Here is a 19,154-nt window from a genome sequence, read left to right as displayed (position 1 = left end):
GATGGTAGGCTCACAGTTGCCACTATTGGGGACAAAGGTTGTTTGAACGAAACAACCAATTCTTGTCTTGTAAATCAGGGTGCAATGATCGAACATTTCTACGTAAAGCATCCATCTTATTTTGCCATGGCTTTGCATATGCTTCGACAGCCTCCTCCTTGATAGATGTGACATGATCTTGAAGATCAGATTGGTCAAACTGCATTTTTCTTCTCAGTTCTTCTTTCTGTCTTAGTAGCTCCTGTTGAAATAATTGTTGTTGTTCAAACCTGGTACTCTGTTGAGTCATCTATTCCTTCATCATCCTCAGTTGCTCCTGCAAACCAAATAGTTGCTAAGACAATGCCCTTTGATAAGAGAGAAGCGACGATGCCCCCTAATTAAAAAAAAAACATGGTCCCTGACAAGAGGGAGGATTGAGATTGAAAAAATTGGATGCACCTGACTGGCCTGAGTTGCTCAAATTTTTTGGTCAATTAGCAAACCAACTAGCAAAAAGGTCTATTTCACGGGGTTGATTGCCAGTGTCAGAACCTTCTACTTGGTCCGATGGAAAGTTGTTGAGGAGATTCTCGTTAGGGTAAGTCATCTTGGTTTTCTGATTATTTGAAGATTGGAACTCTGTCCACGCTTACCGCATTAAATTGTTTAGTGTTTTTGTGTCTCAAAAAGGGTTAAAATCTCTATTTATATGATACGACTATTAGTCATGGATGTAATGTTGTAAGTAGGTTCCCATGTATGCCAACACGTACCCTACTCTGGGATTAATACGTGTTCCCTAAGTGTGGGTTCGTCTGCATGGTGGCGTGAACCTATATCATGTGAGCTCATGAAAAGACGCGAATACCTCACGTGTGAACTCAAGGTGCGAACCACATAGGCTACAGGTCGAGACTCAATTGGGTAACTGGGTAGCGGGTTGATAATGATGAACACCATAATAACTATATTAATATCTAATATTCAATAATTATTTTATTTTAATTGTATATTAAATTTGTTTTAAAATGAACTACTGTTGCATGTGTGCGTGTTTTTTCTTTTGAGAAATAAAAAAAAAAAGAAAAAAAAGCTTTAGGTTTACAATTTTCAATGGAGGAGACCCGTGGGATAATTGATAAAGAATATTTTCATTTTTGATGACCTTTGCAGTTCGGTTGCTGACAAAATGTTTTATTTTGTTTATGGAGTTGACTTGGTACCTGATGGGGTGATTAGACTTTTGCACCCAGCTTTGGTTTAAACTTTCAACGGTTGCGGCGGTTAGTGCTTTAGTCATGCAGCAGAATTAATTAATTTAATTTCCCTCAAATTTTAAACAAATCATTCGAATTTGTTCTCTTTTTGTTTTTGCCTTATCTAAAATTTCCAAGTCGTCACGAGGGCTAATTCTTTGCTTGGAAAAGAATAAAAAGACTTTGAAGCCCCCAAGTGGGGAGTTTTCATACCAACCTACTTACCACTCATTAATCCATTGGATTTTAAATGGTAATTTCTCTTATAACCAGTCTCATTTATTTTATCAATCAACAAAATTAAAAGATGTATATTTTATTTTATATTCTTTTTATGTACATAAATTTAATAAGTTCAATCAATCATAATAAATTATCAAATCAATTAATTTATCATGTTATTAAATTCAAGTAATCGATTTATAAATTTATGATATTTCAATTCATAGCAATATATTTTAATTAAAGAATTTAATAGTTTATTAAATTGATATTTTAATTTCACTCATCTAAGATTATTTTATTTAATAAAAATTGATTAATAGATTTTCTTTCAATTGAAATTTAAATTATTTTATTGAAATAATATTTTAATAAAAAGTATTTTTATTTAATAAATTATAATTAATAGATTTACTTTTATGAAATAACTATAATTTTACTTAACATTTTTTACAATACTTTGTTATAGATGTGAAAAACTGTTATAGAAAGTTAAAATAAAGTATAAAACCGATTCTACTTAAAAGTTTACTATTATAGAGAGAGCTGGCTAATTTCATTTGTTAAAATTTTGGTTTGCTTTGATTATTCTATGATTTGGTCTGTTTTGATTAATACCAACTTATATTGGTGTATAGCAACTCGTCTCGTACAAATATTAATAATTTAAATCAACTTTAACTTTTATTAAATTAAAACTAAAATGTTATTATTAAATTTATGTATGATTCAAGAATATAAATAATCATATATCAAAGTACATCAGAGCGGTGATTAAAATTTTTGTCAAATATCTGTTTCATATGAATTCAAACAGCATTATTACCATCCTCTATCCCTAATATTGTATCAAAAAGACATGGTCCTAATTTTGCTTCGAATATTACCATCTTTTCTACTAAAAGAAAAAGCAACATTTTCCATTAGGTTGAATGCTCTAACAAGGAAAATGAAAGAACAAAATTGAGCAATTGAAATGGTATAGAAGCATATTGTAATGCTATACATCTCTATCAACCAGATATTGTTGGGTGATTCATTTACATTACTTCAAATTTTGTGGTGTTCACTGTTAGATCTATAAGTAGCAAATTAATGGCGAAAATGTTTTAAGATATATAAAACTTTAATATTATACGTCGCGTAAGCTAATTCAAATCATCGTCATCATAAAGCTGCTGTCTTAGGAACCAAATATTCTCTTCGTTCCACACACTCTCCATCGAATCTCCACCGTCCGTCGCCTCAATTTCAACCCCACCCCATGTTCCCGCTATTGTATTTCCTGAACCCGACCCGTTTTGTAAGCTATTCGGGTATTTTGAATTTGTCAGGTCTGAAACGGAAGAGACTTGGGCGTCCAGGGAATCTGATGAAGTGCCTGATAACTCGGGCAAGAGACTCGGATCAACTCGGACCGAACCGATCGTATCTGCGTAGGTAGTGGTGGTGGAGGAGGATTGTTGAGCCGAGTGGGATCCGGATGAAGCGCAGATTTGTTCGACCAGACGAGGGATCCAAACGTACCGCATGGCGTCCCTGAATTGCTTGCTGTTAACGTCGCATTTAAGCTGTTTCGCCTGTTTTTGGACTCTGGTTCTCCAATAGTTCTTTATCTCATTGTCTGTCCTTCCAGGCAAATGTTGTGCAATTTTAGACCATCTTCATGATCAAAACCAGATCCAAGTTAGCACAAAAAACCCATTCATATATGAAAATTTAAGGAATGATGAAAGCAAAATTGAGGTTTTTAAGTAAAAAACACAAACCTGTTGCCCCATCGAGAATGGAGTTGAAGAATCAATAGCTGTTCTTGGAGACTAATGTTCCCACGTCTCACTTCCGGTCTCAAATAGTTCAGCCATCTTAATCTACAGCTTTTGCCGGTTCTTTTCAATCCTGGACCAATTCATTTCGTTTCTTTTTCAGTATCACAAAAAAGAAATCATGTGCAGAAGAGATGCATAGAAGGTTTAAAATTCTTGGGTTTTATACCTGATAAGCGAGCAACTGAGTTCCAGCGACCTTCGCCATGGATATTAACATAAGCTTTAAGCGTGAAGTCTTCTTCTTCAGTCCATGGACCTTTCTTTACGTCCATATCTTCTTCACTTTGTGGGGTTTCAGATATGAAACCAGTCTCGTAAACATCCATTTCTGAGCTGAAAAGAAACAGGCTTTGTTTTTTTTCCGATGAAGAAACCAAAAAGGATAGAGAGGGATTTGATTTGTGACTTTGGGTTGATTCGAGCAAAGGGGATTCATTTATATAGGCGGAGTTTGGACTGACTACCAAAAAGTAAACAATGATTTTTTTTTTTTTTGATGAAGAAGAGAAAACAGGGGCATGTGTGTGTGATGAAAAAGTAGAAATAGCAACGACCCATTTGTGAATTTTCTATTTGGGTTTTGACTGTCTGACTTTTCCATGTCTTATGTATTGGTCTCGTACACGCACAATTGGACAAAATGTTTGAATATGAACTATGAAGACCAAACACTATTCTACGAGGATAAAAAGGTTAGTTTCTTTTTTTTTTCAAAACGAGGACAAGTTGTGTGTTGTTTTATTATTACATAGATCCAATATTTTCAACGTGTTCTGCTGTGGTTGCAACATGTGAAGATGATGAAAATAGTCAATGCTTGGATCAAAATTTTTACTATTTGTGACCGACCATGTAATGCTATTTCTCCTCCTCCTTTGTGTCTAAAACTAGAAGTAGATCTTCTCTTTCTTGTGGGGTTTTAAACTACCATTTCATCAACAGTTAAAAGAGCATATGGCGCTGATAAGATAAAACCCATTTTAAGATTTTATTATGTTTAAACGCATGACCTTAGATTCATGCGCAATCAGGATACCATTTGAATTATGTGGTATTCTGGTTGCCCTTCAATATTTAACCATCATCAATTCAAACTACTTTTCATGCACTCTTATTTTTAACTAGTTATGAATTTCCACTACATGTCAAGGGGTGATTCTCACTCGTCAACAATTTAGAGGTATTTTTAGAAAATTTTTTAAGAGTCAAGGGACATATTTTTAATTGTGTTGTTAGGTTTTAGATTCAAGAAAAAGAAAGAGAGTTTGGTGAGCAGAGGAAAGTCAATTTGGTAGCTGTTGCAGATTGTGACTCATTGATGTAATTTTCATTCTTTTTCTGCAAATGGTGTGCTGACAGAAATTGTTTTGGTTTAGAATATAGAATTATGTGAAGAAACCCAATTTAGCAATCAATGTAGTGAGGAAGTTTGGTGTGATTAAAACAGATATAATCCCCACCAAGTCAATCAAATTTCTCTTTCAACTACATGTATCTGTTATTCTGATTTTCGTTATAAAATTTATTACAATAAGTTTAGGAGAATACATATTTCTAATTCCTTTTCTTTTCTTTTTTTCATTCTACGATTAAAAACAAAATTACATAATGAATTCATTGTTTTTCAGTACCTAGAAGTTAAAGAAACCTGGGCAATAAAATTTTGATAAAATCTGTTTGCAGCTCAGACAACTTACACCAAGCTAAATGCTGACTGTAGAGTAGATGAAAAACGAGAAGCAATGGTCCTAGAGGCAAACGCCTGAATCTTGTTCTTGGCATCTGAATTTATTATAAAGAGGAAAAAAGAAAATCTTGTAAGATAATAGAAATGATATAAACTGTATCTGAGAATTGGCTTCACAGGTTCAGGTTAGATTAAGGTTAAGGGATTAAAGATCCCACCAATCCACTCAAAGGTAAATTTGTGTGGATTTCAAGTTAATTAGCATGAAGTCTAAGGTTCGATAACTATATTTGAAAACTCTTCTTCCTTCCGATCCCATTTTGTATAAAAAAAAAATCAGCTCACCTTCAATCCAAATGAACAAATAAGCCAATAAAATCCAACTTTAACCAAACCCATGGTTTAAGGCGATCTTAGTATCATTTTCTCTGTTTTAGGCTTGCATTTCTATTTACAAGTTTGCTCCAAGCCTGTGTAGTATAAGATCTAAAGTTTGAACGGGCCGATGAAGCCACAGTTAGAGTGGAAAAGTTGTTGTTCTTTGGCATCATAGACCTGGGTTCGAGTCTTGGGTCACCTGTGCGCTCCTCTCCTTGGTTTGTAATGATCAAATCAAACAATAACACAAATGGTTGGATGGCATGTTGTAGGTTATTTCATTAACAAAAAACTGACTAGATAGGCTTCAAGAGCCTTTCAAAATCCACCTAAACCAAGCTAATGACATGGACTGCCACGGTGTGTGATCTAAAACTATCACCCTTTAGCTTGTTTTTCTACACGATTTATCGCTCTACAAGGATTACTATAAATCTGAAACGGCGGAATCTCATACCTTTACGACATTTGGTGAATCCGATGATGTTGGCAATGGCAAGGCTCAAACAAACTCCCACAACTAGGAGATAATCAACTTCAAGTCTTACCAATGAAAATATCCCAAAGATGGTCCAAGCAATTGCCTGAATAGAAAAAAAAAAGGACAAGAGAAAGTATGAAATGTTAAAACTTGAAAGCATATTAGAGTGAAAACGTTGCAAATTCATCAGCAAGTCACTTCCAATCCATTGTCGCAATAATTACTTACATTAAGATACAATGTCCACCAAAATAACCAAGAATCCTTTTGGTTAATACGAGCTAAGGACTGCATGGGGGAGGGGGGGGAGGGGGTAAAAAATAATGTCAAACAATGGAATTTGCAAATGAAGAGATAGGGGTAACCAAAATGTAAAGGACAAACCTCGTGGTCAAGGCACTCAAATCTCCATATGCTCTCACCTTGCTCATTTATTTCATTCCACCACCTAAGCCCTACCAATATACGGCCGCTAACATTCTTGACCACCCAAAAATCAAGTGCAGCAAGCACGACGGTGATCACAAAGATGATAACAAAACTATCCGCAAACAGCGTTGAAAGCATGTAAAATGCCAAAGCCGAGGCCTGTCCGAAAAGACACTATACATCAACCAGGGGGAAATGAAATCATGCAATTCTCAAAAACAGCACAAATTATCACAGCAATCACCTTGAAGAGGACGTGAAAGAAGCATGTTTTGGGATTGGCATAGTTTTCTTCTACGGGCTGTGATGTAATAGATAAACATATACGTAAATAACAAGAAACCCGAATCTAAAATGTTATGATCTGAGAAATTAGATGGCATGAAAGTCTTTATAAGTTTGGGTTTAGGGGGGAATTTTACCTGGCTTAGATCCATGAATGAGATGAATATTCAAATGTAAACTATAATAGTCCTTTTCTTTTGTATGGATTAAAGACGAATTCAGAGATTGTGATAGAACAAGTTTGTAGGGAAGGGGGTGGGTCTGTGCTTTGGCTCATTTCGCTCCTATAAAATTTCCCTCGTTCTCGCACGGAACGTTGTTTATTTTTCAACAAAATGGACCTTATTTTTATTTTATTTTTTGGGGGTGGGGGGGCATGGGGGTTTGAGACAGTCACGTTGTTCATTGGACTGAGTCGAGTAGCGATTTAGATAGCGAATTTGGTTCTAAATTGGGTCTAACTTTTTGACACCAGATAAATGCAGGCCTGCCTATATTCCGTAGGGATGGGGCTTTTACTAATCAGCTTTGCATTAAATTATACAGAGTTCAGTTCAGGTATAAATCGAATCATAATCATAACAGTTTAACTTATAATTTGGGGCTTATGTTTCTTTCGGCAAATAACTTAATTATTTTGTGGTTGAGATCTTGGGGTTTAATAATAATAGATGTTAAGTTAAAAATTTTAGTATTTGTGAGTTTGGTCAATATTTATGTTATTTTGTCATATTGATATTTCGGTCCATATTTATTTTATTGAATTTTCGATTTGAGTTTTATAATTGAATTTGGGTTTTATTATTTGTAAATATTTGTATGATACAATTAGTGTAATTGGTGCACTTCAAATACTTCTCACCAATTTTTATAAGTAGCATTCTAAAAGTCACCTAATAATTTGAGATTGAGTGTATTTTTTATAATTACACATGTACGACATGTTTGAGTAATCATTATAATTAGTGGATCTCACAAAATTAAGTGCAATTGGAGCACCCTAATTACATTATACAATTTTTAGGAGTAAGTTGGTATGGTAAGTAATAATGTGCCCAATTAACATATTTATTGTGCTTAATTTTGATAAATTCTTAAATGAGATGCTACTAATTTTGGGTTTATTATTTAATTTTCGATCAGTGCAAAAGCAAACCTAAAAATTCAATTTGGTTGTCGTAAAAGTTTTGGATAAAAATAAATTGATAGATAATGATTTATTTTGAAAACTTTTATTTTAAGATTTATTTGTAAAAAACATACTTCTAATTTTTCATTAGAACAATATTTTGATTTTTAGTATTTTATCTTTAGAATAATCTTTTGATTTTTAGGATTTTATTATTTTATCTTTAATATTAGATATAAGTAAAGAATTCAAATAGGATTAAGTACATATAATATAAATTTACTATCTTGATGTGAATGAAACATATGAAGATAGTTGGTTAAGGTAGTTATCTAGTTGTTAGACTAAATTGTTATTTATGGTATGTAAGCATGGCTACATCAAATAGCCAATGTGTGTTCATTTGTTCATCAAGTTTTTGAATCAAAAATCAAGTCTTTCTTCTTTATTGTTGTAGTAGGTTCAATATTTTTCAAAGCATGACATGATAAAACTTGGTGAAAATAATTTTTTTTTCTGTGGGAACATCAAATTCTTTTGATTCTTGAAGGTTATGATCTTAAGGGATATGTTTTAGGCACAATTAATGTTCCTTTACAATTTGTAGTTGGCAATGAAGGTCGATTAGTTGAAAATCTAGCATTTCTTGTTCATAAGAAGAAGGATAAATTTTTAGCTTCAGATGATGTTTTGGTGTATATCACAAAGGCTAGTACTAGTTTTGAAGTTTGGATGACTATTGAAAGAAGGTTTGGTGGGAAGTCCAGCATTAAGATTTCCAGTATGCATCATTCGTTATATTCTTTAAAGAAAGGCAATCTTATTGTTAAAGAATACTTGTTTAAGGTGACAAGTATGTGTGATAATTTGATTGCAATCGATATTATGGTGACAGATCAAGAGCAAGTAAGCATAATTTTGGCATGAGTTTCTATGGATTACGAATCTATTCATGTATTTGCGTCAGTAACTTTGATGTTACTTAATCTATTGACTGAAATGCTTCCTGATTGTGAATCAAGATAGTTAGTATTACTTACTGAGGTTCTTATGCAGGCTAATTTGGCATCTCACCAAAAACATGTGGAGCATCAAACAAAACAAATTGATTACTCCAGGAGTTAATACTCAGGAGTTCAAGCAAGGACATCGTGGTAATGGTTGTGGTTGGTATTGTTCTCGACCTCAATGTCAGTTGTGTGGCAAGGTTGGTCATGTGGTTCAGACTTGTTACTACAGGTTTGATGAGAATTTTTCCGGTGTTGATCAACTATCATCACTTTGATGGACAAATGTGTGCTACTCAAGTTCCTCATTGCTCGTCTATGTCACATTGATGTGAGTTGACTGTTTTATCTTCCCAAACTCAATCTCAGTCAAATCCAGTTAGTCTTGGATGCTCTTCTTCTACTAATATGGATCAAGCCTAGTATTCTGACTCAGGAGAAACTAATTATATTACTTTTGACATGACTACTCTTATGAATGCGTCATCTTATACAGGTACAAGTAGAGTGTCTATGGGCAATGGTGAGTCAGTATCTATTACTAACATAGGGTCTTCTACTCTACTGGTTGGTCCTAGGGTCTTGCAACTCCGAAATGTGTTTCATGTACCAACTGTTTGTAAGAATTTGCTGTCAGTAGGTCATTTTGCAAGATATAATGGAGTTTACTTTGAGTTTCATCCTTTCATTCATTTTGTGGAAGATATTCAGACAGGGAAAACTCTATTAGTGGGTCGCATGCATGATAGACTCTATAGATTTGATTTTTCTTGTACAGCTTCCAATGTAGTTGCTGGTGTGACTGTTGGGACACGTATGTCACATCGAAGGTGGTGTGCAATGCTTAGCTAAAAAATCCTGTTAAGTTGTGGCATTAAAGACTCGATGACCCTTGAATTAGCACTCTTAGTCGTATTTTACGTGATTGTAATGTTATTTTTAGTGATAATAAGTTGTCTCGTGTTTGTTCAGCTTGTCAACTAGGTAAAGCTCATAAGCTACCATTTGATTCTTCACAAACAATGTATTCTTTTCCCTTTGAATTTGTAGTATCAGATGTTTGGGGATTAGCACAAACACAACTAGATGGTTTTCTTTATCATGTTTCGTTTGTTGACATGTATAGTTAATATACCTAGTTGTATTTTCTCAAGACTAAGTCTGTAGTTTCAAGTTGTTTCTTCCATTTCCAGAAGTTTGTTAGTGTTCTATCAAAACTTTTCAAAGTGATTGGGGAGTCGAATATCGTTCTTTCTTGAAGGAGCTCCCTTGATTTGTCATTCAACATAGAATCACATGTCGACATACTTTTGAGCAGAATGGGGTAGCTGGAAGGAAACACAGACCTGTAGTTGACATGAGACTCATTCTTCTGGCTCAGGCTTTTATGCCTTTGGATTTTTGGTCACATACTTTCTCTCATGTTATTCATTTGGTGAATAGATTACCTACTATGGTTTTTCAAGGTTCTACTTCATATGAGAAACTTTATAGAGCCAAACTTGATTATTAACAACTTACAATGTTTGGATGTGCTTGTTTTCCTTACTTGAGACCTTTCAATTAGCGTAAGCTTCAGTTTCTATCAAAGTAATGTGTTTTCATTAGACTTGGAATAAATAAAAAAGGGTAAAAGTGTCTTGATACTGAATGACGAGTGTTTATCTCTCAGCATATTGTATTTGATGAGTATAAGTTTCCTTTTAGTTGTGATTTTCAATCAAAGTCTAATCTGGACTCTATACAGTAATCTTGTTAATAGCCTCATGTGCTTGAGGTTGTGACTTTCTAAGCCAAGGAATACTATGTTCTCATCAAGTTCGTTGTCAACTTTAACTAGGGATTCTTCTTTGGCAAGTCTAGCACAAGTTTCTTCTATAGCAAGCTATTCTTCGACAAGGGAGATTGTGTCTTCGGCAAGGGAGATTGTGTCAGACTCTCATATTGAAGGTCAGCTTGAAAGAATTAAGAAAGAGACTGTACTAGTAATAATGACTCTACTACACTTGGAGGTTTTAAGAGGCAGATGCCGCCTCTGTATAATTCTTTGAATTTACATCTCATGCAAACTAGATTGAAGAGTGGAATATTCAAGCCTAAGGTATTCTCATTAGTCTTAACTAAAAGGGAACTAATGTCCATTGATCAACAACCAAACTTGGGAACTGATATATTTACCTGAAAGTCGTAGGGAACTGATTGTAAGTGGATCTTTAAACTAAAAATGAATGTTGATGGCTCGGTGGCTAGATACAAGGGCAGATTGGTGGTTAAAGGTTATTTGCAAGAAACATGTATTGATTTTCAAGAGACTTTCAATCTTATGGTTAAACCAACAATAATTAGGATAGTTCTTGCCCTTGCTATCTCGATGGAGTGGTCCCTCAGACAAGTGGATCTCAATAATGCGTTTCTAAATGGTGATCCACATGAAGAGATTTACATGGTGTAACCACCAGGCTTTGAACAGCAAGGAAGTGATAGAAAGCAATTGGTGTGTAGGTTAAAAAAGGCTTTATATAGCCTTAAGTAAGCTCCTCGAGTTTGGTTTCATAAGTTAAAAGAGTATCTTACAGCTACTAAGTTTGAGGTTTCAAAGTCTGATACTTCTCTTTTTATTTGACAAGAAGGCTCTACACTTCTTTATGTTTTGGTGTACGTGGATGACATTATTGTTACTGGAAATGACTCACATGGAATAAATTGGTTTGTTAAGGAGCTAGACATTCAGTTTTCTTTAAAGGACTTAGGAAGGTTAAGTTACTTTTTGGGCATTGAGGTTACTTATACTCTAAATGGTCTATTTTTCAATCAGAGGAAATATATTCTTGATTTGCTTCGAAGGCCATTCATGGACAAGTCACAAGGATCTCATACACCTATGGTGACTATATGTAATTTGTCAGCTCAAGTAGGAACTCTTACTAAAGATGAGTACTTGTGCAGGAGTATAGTAGGTGCATTGCAATATGTTGTGATAACAAGGCCAGACATTGCATTTTTTGTGAATAAAGTGTGTTAGAACACGCAAAAATTATTGGGCCCTCATTTTAAAGCTGTTAAGAAGATCTTACACTAATTACAGGATACATTGGGTCATGGGTTGTGTTTCACTTAAGCTTCAAAACTTTTGCTTAAAAGATATTCATATGCAAATTGGGGTACAAATGTTGATGATCAAAGGTCTACTTTAGGGTATTGTATGTTTTTTGGAGGAAATCCAATTTCATGGAGTTCAAGAAAAAAACAAGTTGTTTTGAGATCTACTGCTGAGGCTGAATATAGAAGCCTAGCACATGTCACAGTTGAAATAATTTGGCTACAGTATTTGCTATTTGTATGTACTAGTTATAAGCAAAGCTTTAGTATGGTATGATAGTTCAACAACTATTGCAATTGCAGGGAATTCTGTTTTGCATTCCAAATTTAAACATGTAGAATTGGATCTATTCTTTTTCAGGGAAAGAGTTGTAATTGGTTCACTTCAAGTTGGTCATGTTTCTAGCTAAGACCAAATTGCAAATATACTCTTTGAGTCATTATCAGCAGTATTGTTCACAAAATTTAGAAGTCAGCTTAAGGTTGTTAGTAGTAGTCATGAAATTAATGGTAGAGAAAAGAGTCACCAAGCACGAGGAATGTTATAAATATTAAACAATTGAAGTTATTTGGTTAAGGTAGTTATCTAGTTGTTAGAATAAATTGTTATTTCTGGTATTTTTGGTATGTAAACATGGCTACATTAAATAGCCAATATGTGTTCATGTAACACCCCAAACCCGACCTGAAAGTTTAAGCTGAACTTGGATGAGTTACACCAACACATTGAAAACCGATTTCTTTTTGAAATTCTAACTTTGAAAACCAGAAATTTACTTTTTTTCAGTTTAGGTGATTTTATAATTTCGTGTTAGAAAATTAATTGATACAGATGAGATTATCAAAAGGAAAACAAGCCAAAGTCCAAAGACCATTTACAAACCGAAAAGATCAAAGCACAGTTATTACAGTGCAAGACAATCTGAGCTCCCGAATGCCGTCCGATCCTAAGTCAGATGTCCACTTGAACAGAATAAGGTAAGACAAGGGTGAGCTACTAAGCATCACATAACCAAACTCAGATACAAATAACAAATCTTGATATATACATCAAAGTCACACAAGGAACTTAAGACAATTTTATAACTAGTACAGAATAGGTTTAGAATATCATAAAGGTTTCCACAACAATAGTACAACCAAACTGAACAAAACAGAACGAAACAGAACATAACGAATCAAGTAGAACAGAATCGAACAGAGCATAGCAAAACAGAACTAAACAATAATGTGCGTTATGCAGATGCTGTATTTTTCAAATAGATCAAAATGCAGATTTATCAAAAAATATCCTACCTAAACTCTGTTACACACCAAAATAGAGTTCCCCAAAAACTCATTCAACCAATTCACACCAACAGATATATGTGGGCGGTGCCACCAGTATTTTGCAGTTAAAACTGCCAGATCGGATACATGTGGTCAAGCCACTATAGTACAGTCAAACTGTCAGAACAGAATTGTAGATAAACCAATAGATAATGTAGATCATTAAACTGACAGAAACTTCCTCCTTTCACATCAACCCAAGTCTCGTTCAATGTGCCATGACATGTATATGTAGAATCAGAGTAATGAGTATGTAAGTCATGCTATCTCTCAGTAATAGAATCAGTAAATACGGGGGTCCATGTGTTGTAAAACAGTCTTGTCAAACCTCAACAGACCATATCAGATTTGTTATGAAGTCATATGTATGGTTATAAATTAGAATTAGTATCAGTCAGTCTAACATGTTCATATATCGTACATTCCTCGTCAACAGAGTAGTGTAGAGGCATACCAACAAACTTAACAGAATACAGATCCTATTGGATAATTCGCACATATCAAAAAATAGCACATTACGTTTTGATAAATCTTATTCACTTAGATTCAAACATAGCAGACATACGTATGGATCATAAAAAGTTCATTGTCAGACTATCAGATAGTCCTCATACAATCAGATTCAGATCATAAATACATTGTGGAGGTCAGTGCTAGTGTTGGGGAGCATGCACGACCTTAAAAACAAGATTCAGACCTTATTTATATGCCACACATCCCGGACACACACCCATGTCCCTGGCCATGTGGTTCTAAATCACAAACAATGAGTTACACGGCCTAGACACATGCCCGTATAAACCCTGCACTAACATGGCTACACACAACTTGGACACACGCCTGTATGCCTTACCCATGTGGCTCCAATTCAATAAATAGTGAGTTACACGGTCACCTACACGGTCATGTGGCTCATACGGCCTGTGCACACGCCCATGTCCTTGGTTGTGTGGCTTCGAAGACACATTTTTCAGCGATCGAAATTCGCATAAATTGAGGTTTTCGATATGCACCTAATACATATTTGATACAGAAACAACTAGGATGACCTTTTGTCCCCTAAAACGATATTACAACCACAGATCAAACAACTTATTCAAAATAATACTTAAAACTAGCATTCAAACCCAAAATGAGGTTGAAAAACTTTGATAAGAAGTCTCAAATAAAAATTAACGCTTGCCCTCGCATGAAATAAAGAATACAAACTTAGAACGTTGAAAGAACATTACTCTTGAGAACTTCACCTGACAAAGACTTACATAATGCAGTATCCATTCCAAACTAAAAGAACTAAACGTAACTTCGACCAATATCAAACTCAAACAAATAAACTTGACAAAGGGCACTTACAATTTGATTGAAGCTTAATCGTATAAAGGAACTTGACATAACAAATACAGAAGGATTCAACGATAGAATAACGGAGTAAAAGAAAGAACGAAAAAAATAATATTGAACGGTGAGGAGCAAAGACAAAAAGAAAAATAGAAGGAGAAGAGAAACTTTTGAATATCCTTTTTGGACGTTAATTAACTTGTTTTCTTTAAAATCAAACAAAATAGCTAAATTACGAAATGGTGCAAAATATTTCCCTATTGCGTACACAGAGACTTGAACACAAGACCAAATGACATACAAGCGCTTAACCATTGAACCAGCAAGCTCATTCTTGTCATTAATTGATCAGAATTAGAACTTATGCCAGAAGATCAAGAATAAGAGTTTAATAAAAATAATAAAATTTCAAAGAATAGTGTAACGTCCCAAAATTCTTTTTTTTTGTTTCTGTTTAAAAGTGACACAACTATATATCTGCTGTAATGGTTATGTGTTCTGGGTGTGTGTGTGAGGTCCCAAGTTCAAGCTCTGGCTTTGGCAAATTTTGTTATTTTTCAAATTAAGCCCTATCTTTGTTCAGTAAGCTTATATTAAATTATTTACTAAACCATATCAAATGGACCTGCTGGTCTGGTGGTTAAGTTGAGTGTTAGATTGCTGAAGGTCTTGTGTTCAAATCTCTGCGCGAGCTTGAAAGTTTATTTTTGCTCGTTTGACTGAGTGAGTTTCGATCAAACATGAATTGTGAGTAGTGGAGATAATTAAGGGATTTGGGGGGATGTTATCAGATTTTTATTTTATTTTTTCCAAAATTTCGATTCTTTCTCTTTTCTCCTCAAAATTCTGACGTTTATGCTTTTCTCCCTCTTTTTCTCTTCCTTCTGTTGTTGTCTATTCTTTTGTCCCACTCCAGTATTTTGGTTTTTCAGTTGCTTGTATTTCGGTAAGTAAGCATAGATTATTCTGCGAATAGGGGTTCTTTTTAATTCATTCATGAATTTTTGATTCTTTCCGGTTGGAATCTTATTCGCTATTTTGGTAGCAACAAACTAGGATGTAAGGGGCTCTCCTTGTGCGGAAATGTGATCAAATCGTTTAAGGGTATTAGGGGTAAGTGTTGAAGGTGGATTGATGTCGTTATCGTTTTTGTAATTTCAATTCAAATGTGAAGTAGGTTTGATTTTGAGGGTCGGTATACTGATTTTTAGGTTCTGGAGTGTTCGTAGTTGTAGTAGCATCAAAATCGTACCAGGTATGTACTTGAAATGCAAGAAAACGAGTTTTCGGTAAAAGTTAAAAACCTTACTATTGATGCCACACGGCCCTGTGGTAGGCTGTGTGTAACAACACGGTCGTGTGGTTGACGAAGACATGGTCGTGCACAGTACAAGACCAAGTGGTGGCTGATGTGCTGCTGTGTAGGCCACATGGGCTGAACTGAACTGGGTGTGTGGGCCCACACGGGTAGTCCACATGGGCATGTGAAATTTAGGCCAACCCATGTGATCCACACAGGGCATCTAGGCTTGTTGGCCCACACGGGTAAACCACATAGGCGTGTGGGCCAATTTAACTAAAATGTTTATTAGGGTTGATGGGTCGCCCAAGTCGATTGTGAACATACTATAGAGTCGGTAAGCGCTATTTAGACCCTAAATTGTGTGATTGAGCATGTTAAATTTATGCATGATTACTAATCTGTATGTATGACTGATAACTGAATAATAACATGTAAGCATGTACTTCTGTATATCCGGATTGAGCATGTTTAGTTGCATCTGCATTGGGGCGGGATGATTGATTATTAGAGGAGGTGTACTAAAAGGCTTTTATGCCTATTATCTGGCAGCTCAGCTGCAATACTACTGATATGTGCCGCATTCAATACAACTTAGTGTGTAGGGCTGGGTGAGTGTTTTAAACCCCACATGATGTGTAAGGATGGTTAGAGATGATGTGTAAAGGCTGGTGGGTAGGATACTGATTTCTGTTATTGAATGCATACTGTATCTGAGAAGGGCTAAGGCCCTAATTCATATCTGAGACTACATCTGAATGGGCTAAGGCTTAAATTATATCTGAATCTGTAATGGGCTTAGGCCCAGACTGCATTTGACTGTATGTTTGTTTTCTGTGGGGATTACACACTGAGTTTACGTAAACTTACCCCTTCTTGTTTATCTGTACAAGTAATCCCTAAACTTAGACGGATTGGTGCGGCGGAGGGCTCAACGGTGACCACATGATTATTGAACTGTTTTAATTTCAGTTATGGTATGTAACATCCTGATTTTCGGATTTATTCGCGATTTTCAATATTTTGTAAAGATTTTAAAATCTTGTATTTGGATGTGAAATTAATATTTTGAGTAGGTAAATGGGCTTATAGAAGGCCCATGTGTTGGCCAAAACCCGGTTGAATTTTTGAATTTTGGACTTAAAAGGTTAGGGGTTCTGGCTAAGTGGCCCTTAAGTGGAGTAATGGGTAAATTGCATCACAAATGAGCCTCTGGTAAAGTGGCAAGGGTGACGCCACTAGGTTCCTAGAAAAGTGGCGTGTGGAGCATTGGGGAAGGCATAGGATCGATTCCCTGTGTTGGCAAATAGATGCATTTATTTTTAAGTGCAGGAGGGGTAAGTGTTGGAGTCCAGGTGGATTCTGCTAGAGGAGAGTTTGGATCAGTCCAAACGCTTGGATTAAGGAGTGATAAGGGGAGAGATTTAAGGGATTGGGAGAGAGGCTAGGAGTTGGCTGAATTTTGGGAATTGAAGAGGGAAAAATCGGTAGGGGGTTTTTGAGGTTAGTATTTCGGCACTTAGGGTATTGAGTGGTGCCGTTTTCTTCTGCTTAAACACCTTAAGGTTTTTTCTTTTCTCTCTTTTCCTCTCTAGCCGAAACTACCACCTCCCCTATTCTTCTTTTTCTATTTTTCTTCTTTAAAACCATTCACCAAACCTGCAATTCATCAGCACCTTTGCCAAAGTCGCAAAAGCCGAAATCCTGTGATCACTGCTTGTGCCGATTTCTTCAAAGCCAGGTCTTTCTATGTTCTTTTATTTTTATTAAATCTACGATTATCTTTTCTTAATCCTAGATACCTGACGGCAATTCTACTTCAAGGTCATAGCCTCATATTGTCATCTCCTTCACCACCCAAAAGCCGAAAGTACCATTGGTTTAAGGGCTTATAGCCGAAACTTTTTCAACCCTTGGATTCGGGTTTTACCATTGTTCTAAGGATAAATCTGCACCGAATTGCGTAGAAATCAAGTAGGAGTAAGGGATAAGTACTTATCATCTCAGATCTGTTCTTATTTTACGATATTAGGAAAAGCCGAAATCCCTAAAAATTAGGGAGGCTGTCGATTTGAGCATAAGGCTTTAAGGGTTTGTAACTGATGTTTTCTTTCGGTGATTAGAGTCTTTTTAAGCGTTGGATCAAAAGCGTGAATCATTGGAACAATTGGATTCGGAGCTAGCTATCGATTTTGGCAAAAAGGTAAGGTTTCAAAGGCTTTTAGGGACATGGTTTGAGCATGGATGAGTAAGTTTTGGGGTTTAGTGATTATGGTTTGTAAATAAGAACTGTGCTAATCAATTGTAGGACATCGAAAGGGATCTTGGTAGCATTCGTCGCGAATCAGGTGTGTACCGAACACCCTTTCTTAGTTCAATTCGGCAAAAGCCGAAATGCCGAAATTCCGGCATTTCATAGGCTTGTGAGTATGCGAATGCTCTCAAGACACAGAGTAATTGTTAGATCTGGCACCGCTAAGTGGTAAGTAAGTTTGTGTGACGTTTTAACGTACTTCGGAGAAAGAGGGCCTCGATGAGCCAAAACTGGGCCCAATGGGCTTACGGACCAATATGGGTAAGAGATGGGCAAAGTAGCATGTTAGTTAGATGGTGGGACCAAATTACGTAAAACGGCTAAAATTACTGAAATAACATGTGTAGTTGCGTATACGAAATTACCCCTAAAGAGCATAATTACCAAATACCCCTAGGGTTTAAATTGGCTAAACCGCATGATTGAATAATCTTGATTGTACATGATATGCTTTATTAATATCATTGCATGGGATTGGGGTAATTGATGGAGGAAGTATTGAAAGTGGTTCATCCACGCATCGGAGGCTTTGCCTCAACTTATCGATATTTGAGTGCAATTCTTTCGCAACTGTGGAGTGTAGAAGGGTGGGTGGGTTGAGATATTCCCACATGGAGTGTAGGGTGTACAGGCAAGTGTAGCGGTTGGTGGGTTGAGTAGCCTCCCAGTTGGGCTTGCATTCATTGCTACTATTGTTACTTATGTTATCGAATCGGGCCTATGGGCCACATTGTTATGTTAAAAAGGGCTAAGGCTTTGCTACGTGTTCAAAAGGGCTTTGGTCCACTGTAATCGTTATCCTGAATAGGGCTTAGGCCCAATGGGCTCGAGTGATTTGGGCTTTGGATGGGTTTTCAGATACATCGAGTTTTCCCAAACTCACCCCTTTCTCTTCCATCCTTGCAGTGAGCCTTAGTTGGTGGACTTGGAGTTGGGCGGGATTCGAGTGGCCACACGTTTTCTCGCAAATTCGTTTTCTTCGGTGAATTAGATTTTCCATATTTTCGCTTATGGTTTTGGGTTTTTTGTAATAAGGCCGCTAATTATTTTTATGGTTTGGGTTGTTTCTTTATTATTTAATTCAATTAT

General features: G+C 35.8%; 2 protein-coding genes across 2 annotated transcripts; both read right to left on the bottom strand.

Moving 5' to 3' along the window:
• Positions 1–2,166: 2,166 nt before the first annotated feature.
• Positions 2,167–3,821, bottom strand: LOC108459889 (transcription factor MYB78-like). The gene is made up of 3 exons (XM_017759289.2): positions 3,456–3,821; positions 3,230–3,359; positions 2,167–3,122 (listed from the first exon to the last, which is right to left on the bottom strand). The coding sequence occupies exons 1-3, from the start codon at positions 3,613–3,615 to the stop codon at positions 2,609–2,611; spliced, it is 804 nt and encodes a 267-aa protein (XP_017614778.1). The 5' UTR covers positions 3,616–3,821; the 3' UTR covers positions 2,167–2,608.
• A 978-nt stretch (positions 3,822–4,799) lies between these two features.
• On the bottom strand, positions 4,800–7,084 carry LOC108460108 (Golgi apparatus membrane protein-like protein ECHIDNA). The gene is made up of 6 exons (XM_017759477.2): positions 6,687–7,084; positions 6,509–6,565; positions 6,220–6,423; positions 6,064–6,123; positions 5,812–5,938; positions 4,800–5,071 (listed from the first exon to the last, which is right to left on the bottom strand). The coding sequence occupies exons 1-6, from the start codon at positions 6,699–6,701 to the stop codon at positions 4,983–4,985; spliced, it is 552 nt and encodes a 183-aa protein (XP_017614966.1). The 5' UTR covers positions 6,702–7,084; the 3' UTR covers positions 4,800–4,982.
• Between the last annotated feature and the right edge of the window lie 12,070 nt (positions 7,085–19,154).

This window comes from Gossypium arboreum, chromosome 8, assembly GCF_025698485.1.
Source record: "Gossypium arboreum isolate Shixiya-1 chromosome 8, ASM2569848v2, whole genome shotgun sequence".
Taxonomy (NCBI): Eukaryota; Viridiplantae; Streptophyta; class Magnoliopsida; order Malvales; family Malvaceae; genus Gossypium; species Gossypium arboreum.
This window is presented reverse-complemented; position numbering and strand designations above follow the sequence as displayed.

Bases quoted from the DNA above. Each gene is read 5' to 3' on its own strand.
- LOC108460108 (XM_017759477.2), bottom strand. The intron at 6,424-6,508 runs GTGATTGCTGTG...CTTTTCGGACAG, and splicing joins TCTTTCACGTCCTCTTCAAG to GCCTCGGCTTTGGCATTTTA. The intron at 6,124-6,219 runs GTTTGTCCTTTA...TCCCCCATGCAG, and splicing joins TTGAGTGCCTTGACCACGAG to TCCTTAGCTCGTATTAACCA.
- LOC108459889 (XM_017759289.2), bottom strand. From the start codon at position 3,615: ATGGATGTTTACGAGACTGGTTTCATATCTGAAACCCCACAAAGTGAA. The intron at 3,360-3,455 runs GTATAAAACCCA...GAATTGGTCCAG, and splicing joins CTCAGTTGCTCGCTTATCAG to GATTGAAAAGAACCGGCAAA. The intron at 3,123-3,229 runs GTTTGTGTTTTT...TTGATCATGAAG, and splicing joins CATTCTCGATGGGGCAACAG to ATGGTCTAAAATTGCACAAC.